This window comes from Numenius arquata, chromosome 6 (assembly GCF_964106895.1).
Source record: "Numenius arquata chromosome 6, bNumArq3.hap1.1, whole genome shotgun sequence".
In the NCBI taxonomy this organism is placed as follows: domain Eukaryota; kingdom Metazoa; phylum Chordata; class Aves; order Charadriiformes; family Scolopacidae; genus Numenius; species Numenius arquata.
The window spans coordinates 63,365,514-63,373,082 of NC_133581.1; the positions used below are offsets into that span (position 1 = coordinate 63,365,514).

The 7,569-nt window shown below is 40.9% G+C and overlaps 1 protein-coding gene across 3 annotated transcripts in view; it reads right to left on the reverse strand.

Moving 5' to 3' along the window:
• GALC (galactosylceramidase) overlaps positions 1–7,261 on the reverse strand; it is a 38,823-nt gene extending 31,562 nt beyond the window's left edge. Inside the window, exons 1-5 of one of the 3 annotated variants that reach the window (XM_074148653.1) lie at positions 7,027–7,261; positions 5,876–5,944; positions 3,934–3,997; positions 1,879–1,992; positions 348–487 (exon numbers count right to left, since the gene is read on the reverse strand). In XM_074148653.1, coding sequence (XP_074004754.1) covers positions 348–487; positions 1,879–1,992; positions 3,934–3,997; positions 5,876–5,944; positions 7,027–7,194 — 555 coding nt within the window. In that variant the 5' untranslated portion in view covers positions 7,195–7,261. The remainder of the gene's footprint in view (positions 1–347; positions 488–1,878; positions 1,993–3,933; positions 3,998–5,875; positions 5,945–7,026) is intronic. The other 2 variants (XM_074148654.1, XM_074148655.1) reach the window with 2 other exon arrangements.
• Between the last annotated feature and the right edge of the window lie 308 nt (positions 7,262–7,569).

The window sequence follows — 7,569 nt, forward strand, 5'->3', positions numbered from 1 at the left end:
GGTAACTGCTGAAATCCAAGCAGAACAAGCAAGGCAGAAAATGACAAGCCCAAGACTCAAACAGATTTCAGAATTCTCAAATTCTCTAGTACTCTAGGACTTTGTTCTAGAATTGGGAAGACAGGAGACTAGCATCATTTTGCACTGATTCTGCTTTAGTGGACGTTACTGCAGAACAACTGTAAACTAACATAACTTCTGCCTTTCCCCTTGCAACAGAAAATGCCAAAACTGCAAGTACAAAACAATTTCACTTCCCATCCCCCTCTTCCAGTAATCAGAGAGACAAGACCAAGATTTTACAAATGAACAATGACAAAATATACAGGAAATTTTGCTTTACTGACCCCGATATAATCAATGTCCAAATCATGATACTGTTTAGCTCCTAATATCCAAGAAACAACATAGTAAGCAGTGACATCTGGATAGTCATAGGGCCAGTTTTCACCCCTCCCTATCCATCCTGGAAATGTCCAAGGTAATCCTGGAAAAAGAGAAAAAAACCAAATGAGTAAGATAAGCGGTTGGTCTATATTACTACGTAAACTTCAACAGGAAGCTGTAATTTGTTCTACCCAAAATAATACACACTTCGAATTCAAATAGTTCCAGTGAAGACATTGAAACATAACTTATTTAACTAGCATGCTCTAACAGAAACCATGATCAAACATATTAATAGTTGCACTTTTTTTTTTTTTTTAAGATTGAAACTTTAATGACTAGAGAACAACTGACTACATGCAATCTTACTATTCTGTGGTATTAGCTCTAATAGGTTTAAAATTATAAAGATTTTAGGACAAAAGTTTATGAAGTTACAGACAAGGGATCAATACCAGAAACCAAAAATTGTTAACCTCCTGAATATGAATTTCAGAAGTGATGATCTGATCATAATATAGGAAGAAAGATTAGGATCATGAAAAAGCATTTCCCAGTCTCAGCTGTTTACTGGATCTTGTAGTAAATAAGAACAACAAATTAACCTAACCAGATCCTTCTAAGTTTTCAACTGACTTTGTGTAAGACAAAACAGGCTAATTCAAAGACAAACCCGCCTTCCTTTGTTGAAAGCTTGATCCGAGGGAAGACAGAGGTTATTAATAATCACAATTAGTCATAGAGAGTAAGTTTACTGCTTGTCACAGTGCTTGTCTAACAGAACCTGACTAGCAAATCCTGCACCAAGTCATGCCTTGTGGCTGGATGTGGCAAAGCCTGATCCCTGGAGGAGGGGGCTTTAGATACTTTTTAATTGATAGATTTCTTACCTTGGCTCATGTGAAATACATTTTATAAAGTGTTTCAATTAAAATTTCAAGTTCCACCTTTGTACTGTCACAGCACACACACAACCCATGATCAAAACAGGGAGACAGGGAAGTCCTCTTACAACTGAGCTATATACATAACACAAATCGGCAGACAAGAACCACTACAGTGTGGAGGGGGTGACTGGTTTGCAATAAGAACATATAACTGAATTTAGCACATAGAAGATTTACTGTAAATTGACTTTATCCCTCCCAATTTTTTTACTTGATTATTCATAAATTCACCTCTGATGATAAATCATTTATGTATATTGCTGTGATACAATCCAAGCATTAATGTTACTTGATACAAGCAAATGATCCTATGCTACTCGGTGCACTAGCACAACATAAGAATGTTATGCTACTGTAACAAAGTAAAACACGGTAAGTTTAAGTAAAGCATCAAGGCAAGTTTACCTAATACTACAGATTCTACTTGGTCTACTGCAAAAATCAAAAATCATCTGCCCATTAAAATTAATATGCTAAGGTCAGATATGTAATTTAGCTATGGGGGGAAAAAAGCATTTAAGTCCTGAAGCTTGAAGCAATTTACCAATCAGTTTAATTTTTGGATTCCTCTTTTTAGCTTCTTTCATCAGCCACCATTCATAGCCCCGGAAGTAGTTCTCATCATTTTCATAGTGCATATGGGAGGGTTCAGTGCCATCTAGGAAGGAAAGAGACAGGTAGCTCACAATTATCTTCTGTGTCATACGCTGTTACACGTTGTAAGTCTTCTGTATTGCTCACTGCCATATTATGCAAGCACATATCTCCAACATGGTTCACACGTTCTTTGGTATGTATTTCAAAGCAAAATGACCAGTTGGAGGGAATACGCAAGACTTGCCACCCTTCATTCTTAGCATAAACTTAACAGTCTTAAGGGACTATGCCTGCTTTTAACATCAGAATATGATTGGACATTTTCTATCCCCAGCTATCATAATATTAAATCTATATTCATGATTATTTTCATCCCAACAACCATTAGGAAAGTTACAGCATTAAGATCAGGAGGGGAAAAAAAAAAAAAACCCAACTTTTGTAGAAGTGGGTTATATATAAACCAAAAGGCAAAGAAAAGAAGGTTGTAATTTCTTATAGTTTGTTTCTTTTGTACAAGGCAAGTCCAAGGAGAGAAGAGAAAGAACTACAATGACAGGAAAGAGATTTTTTTAAATTTTTTTTATAGTAAAAGATCCAGTTTATAATTTCCATAGTGTTCTGTGACTGCAGGAAGTTTTTGGAACTGAAGGCTGAATTCCCTCAGGCAAAGCTAAACAAACTGGAAAAGCATGAAAGAATCAGTGCTGCATGGGAAGTCATTACACATAAAAAATAAATTAATAACTTGTGCACACAATTGCACAATTACTCATGCTAAACTATATGTCTAATTGTTTCAGAGATCTCTTTTGATGAGACACTTTTTTTTTTTTTTTTTTTAATCGAGCCTGCTGAAACAGCACATTTCATTACAGCAAATAGGAGTGATCTTTGCTACCTTACTAACACCTAACCATTTGGAAGTTCTACTTGTCAGAGACATAGAACAACAATTATAGACCAAACTTAAGACTTTTTTTGATCACACTGCAAACAGACTCCTTATCACACCTCTGAGGTCAAGATAAGAACTGCAGTCTAGTGTGTTAAGACACATGCATCTTATTTGTTCTCCTTCTAAAATCTAGAAAGCCATCCATCAAGTATTTAACATTCTCCTTAGCCAGAAGCAAGAGTTTTTGAAGAGAAGGTCTTTGCACACATGAAGATGACTCCATTCTCCTCTAACCAACAATTTATCGACCAAATACCGAGCACTTAAACCCAGTATAGTACTTTTCACCGTGTTAATTTTTCTTAAGGGAAGTAAACCACAGAATGAAAAACAGTATCACACAGACATTTAAAAAAATATATAAAATGCCACAAAGACAGATGCTATATTTTCTATTTATTGAATCTGCTTTAAGTCTATTTTTGAAGTGGCCAAGAGTTACTTTGGGGAGTGAGGGGAAGACATAAACTGTAGTTTAGTTACTGCTTCTCAGCTTCCAATCACAAGCAGTTACAGTTTCTCCTACATGAAAATATAGTAGGCTAGGCAAATTACAGCAAGACATTTTCATATGCAATTGTGCCCAGGCAAAAAAAAACCATAGTGCCTACTGTCAGACACTCCAGTGAAATGTACCAGTTCATAAAACTGCTTCTCGCCATCTGTCTTTGCATTTATTTTCATGCTTCTAAGATATAAACTACCTAGTCCTACACAAGTTTCACAGTTTGTTACAAAACTGGTCTTTGAGAAATGCTCTGCAATTCAGAAAGCTACTGGAGCTTCCTAAATCTTGAGGGGAAGAGGCAAGGAGGGAAGAAGAACTCATTTGCTCTAGGATGCAAGCTATTAACCATATGATAGTGAGAATTGTCTCTAGAATGTTAGTGCAAATTTCTCTTCTACGAGTTAGTATTCATTGTTTATGTTTTTCTGCAACTACAGAATGCATCTCCACGCCTCAGCTAAGTGACACATGCAGGACATGTTGCTTACAGCATCACTGCAACAAGAAGTTAAGCCCTGCTCACGCAAAATCCATACCTGTTGACTGACCATCACCTCCAATCTCTACTTTGAGGATATGTAAAGAAGCACCAAAATTTGGCTAGAAAAAGAGAAACAGAAAAACAAACAGAATCCTGCTGTTAACAAGAAGAATGCAATAAATAAGTGTACAATTTTGAGGGTGCTAAAAATTCAATACTTTTTTTAAACATCCATTATAGATGCAGTGAGAGATTATAACAAAATTCTGCTTCAAAAGGAAATCGAGCAAAACAAATAGTACATTTAGCTTTAGTCAGTTTCACTGACTCTTGCACCATTAATGACACTTCTCTCCAACTGTACAAATTTTAAAATGGTTATGCTCAAGAAAATACTGAAGCGCTCTTAAAGTAGGACAATGGCTACATGAGGAATACAGTATTTTTAATGCTATTAGATGTCAAGTTCATTTTCTTTTGAAATCAAATTATTGAAATTAATATTTCTGTAAAAAATGTATTATGTAAAGGGTTAAACTGCTTATGTGAAAGAGCATATATATGGGTCAGAAATAACCTGCTAACAACAGACAGGCAAAAGTAAAACAACCATCATACTGGAAAACAAATGGCCACATAGTCCACTATCCTCTTCCCCCAGCATCTGACTGGTAGAGCAGAACATAAAATTCAAGCTCATACAGGTGATCCTACTCCTAGTATGTTCTTCCAGCCATTAGTGGCTTTAGAGTTGCTCAAGCCAGAATTTACAACTAATCATTATTTTAATGACCACTAATGAGCTGGCCTCCTCCATGGCATTACCCAAGTATAATTTTGGCATTCAAAAAAAAGTTTTAAGATGTGAAAATGCAGTTTGATTAAAAAAATATGCTGCATAGACAATAATTTGCTTGGCCTACAAGTTTGGGCCTTTTTTTTATTTGTTTTTAAATAAGAAGCAAATATTTTTCTTCCTGACACTTCTGATTTTAAACTTCTAACGCATTTGCTGTCCCATCCCCATCATGAAAGCTGAATGACATTAAAAGACAAGGAGGATGAGGCAAGGTATACCCCTCCCAGGTATCTCATGACAGCTTAGGATGTTTTGGTGAAAGAACATGTCAAAAATTCTTTGAAGATCATGATCTCTCAGCTAGATTTTCTTTTACCACATGCCTGTTGATTCCTTCAGAAAACTCTTATTTGTAACACACAGCTTCAGTCTCCAAAAAACATAGGTTTTGATCCCCCTTATGCCTTACTCTGCCCTTTACAACCAATTCTTTAAACTACACAGTAAATTATTCCCCTCCGGCCATCTGGATTACACTGCTTGAAAGTGACATGACATCCTCTTCCAGCAGAGTAATTTACAGTGCCAAAAGCAAAACAAGTTATTACTGTCCAGTGCAATAATCTTACCATATATTAAATTGGGTAACTCCACAGGTTACACTTGCTAACTAAAGCATCTTACAAACCAGTAACATTCACACACCTTTCTAGAGTAACTGCACTTATACTTGAGATTCGTTTGAAGTAGATGATGCCATCTGCACAGTCATTTTCATGTTATGTGAATCTATCTGTACTCCAAAAAAAAAAAAAAAAATCAAAACTGCCTCAAAGATCCACTTCCTGCAATTGCTAGGAAGAGCTAAACCCCTCATTTTAGCCACAAAAACAATTTAATCCTCTTTACACCCACATGGATGCCAAAATATGTTGAAAACATATTTTTAAAATGTATTGTGAAAACATAAAAGGAATTTTCATAATAATTTGAAGAAATAGGCTCCTGAAAAACATGCTGGTTGTCAAAAACAACAGCTAAAATTTAAGGTTCTGATAAAAATCAACATTAAAGTAGATGTTTCACAAGATGGGATACTACTCAAGCAGTACTGAATATACTATAGCAGTTCCAACATTACACAATAAGAAATTTTCCATGAAATTAGACATTATCGCAGCATTGAAACCAACTTTACCTTGAACAGATAATCTAAAATCTGGGAGCGATAGGGTTCTTGGTAGTTCACCAGGAGTCTAGATGTGGCCTAAAATGGAAAGAAAACATAATAATATGAAAAACTAACTTTAAAATACGTAAGTACATCCCAGTTCATCAGTCTAGGACTTTCACATAGCTAATAAACCTACAAAAATAATTATAGCACCAGCAACTTAGCTAAGCACCTGTAAAACCTCTTTTATAACCCTTCAGTTTTGCCTTTCTGGTTGCATAGATTGCAATTGCCTAGTACTCCGATTACCTGCAATTTACAGCAGAGTACAGAGAATAGAGAAACAAAGAGAACTCACAAACTTATCGTAAGCAAAACACAGCTCCTTCCCAGCACCATTTCTCCCGCTCTACTCGAATCCCCCACTTTGGCTCACTGTATACCAAAGGCAATGGGAGCTCACAGGGCACCCAGGTAGGAGGGCAAGCAAAGCAACTCCTCAGCAGGTCCAAGAGCAGGCAAGAACTCGCAGAAACTCATGGCTCTGCTCACTGGACCACTGGAAAGCGTACAACTGGCTATTGGCTCATCCAACATTTTAAAACGCATAGAGACAACCAGCTAGGAAGACCCACCACAGAAAAAAATCCACCCTGGCTTAGCTCTTCCCCAACAGCACCGAGGATGTGGCCGGCTCTTGGCACCCCAAGCAGCCTGATGAGAAAGAGCCCCTGAGCCCCCCTGATCAGGGGACAGGCACAAACCAGGGCCCGGCTCCACCTCTCCTCCCAGTCCGGACCACTGCCCCCACAGCTCCCTCACCTCCCTCTGTCCTCATAGCTCCCCATAGAACTCTCCCCGCCCAGCCCTCACGGCTCCCCTCACAGACGCCCCCAGCCCTCACGGCTCCCCTCAGCCCTCACGGCTCTCCTCAGAGACCCCCAGCCCTCACGGCTCCCCTCAGAGACCCCCAGCCCTCACGGCTCCCCTCAGAGACGCCCCCAGCTCTCACGGCTCCCCTCAGAGACCCAGGCCCGGGCCCCGCCGGCCAGCACTGAAGCCACCAAACACGCCCACTGATGGAATGCCCCACCGCGAAGCGTCCGTTGCCACCGCTGTCCCAAGGAGGGCACCACAGCTCCGGAGGAGCCCCCCCGCGGGCCGGCGCCGCTCACCCCGCCGCCGCTGATAGCCCCGATCCCGTCGAACTCCCTGCCCAGCCCGTCGACATCGTCCAGCACGTAGGTGGCCGCCGAGAGCGCAGCGGCACCGACCCCGGGGGGTCCCAGGCCCCAGCTGCAGATAAGCAGGAGCCAGCCCCACAGCAGAGGAGCGCACCCCATCCCAAGCCGCTCCGCTCCGCGCTGCCGACAGCGTCCCGGCCGCGCCGTCCCGTCCCTACAGCAACTCGCCACTGCCCGGCTCCGCGCGTCACGTGACCGCGCAACCTGGCAATCACCTGGAGAGGGCGGGGCGGGAGCGCCCCTGGCCGCCATTTTGCTAAAGGGAAAGGCTTTCAGCCCTTACGGGCAACCGCCCTGCCCCCAGTTGAAGTTAGCGGTTGCCATTTTGAGAAAGGGCAAGGCAAGTGCCAGTTGGTGGGAAGCGTGCCGCCATGCTGGGATTGGGCACTGTATAGCGAGTGAAGCTATGGCGGAGCCATCTTGGGTGTGGGAAAGCTGGCGGGCTGTGAGGCGAGGCGGGGTGTGGGCGTCGCG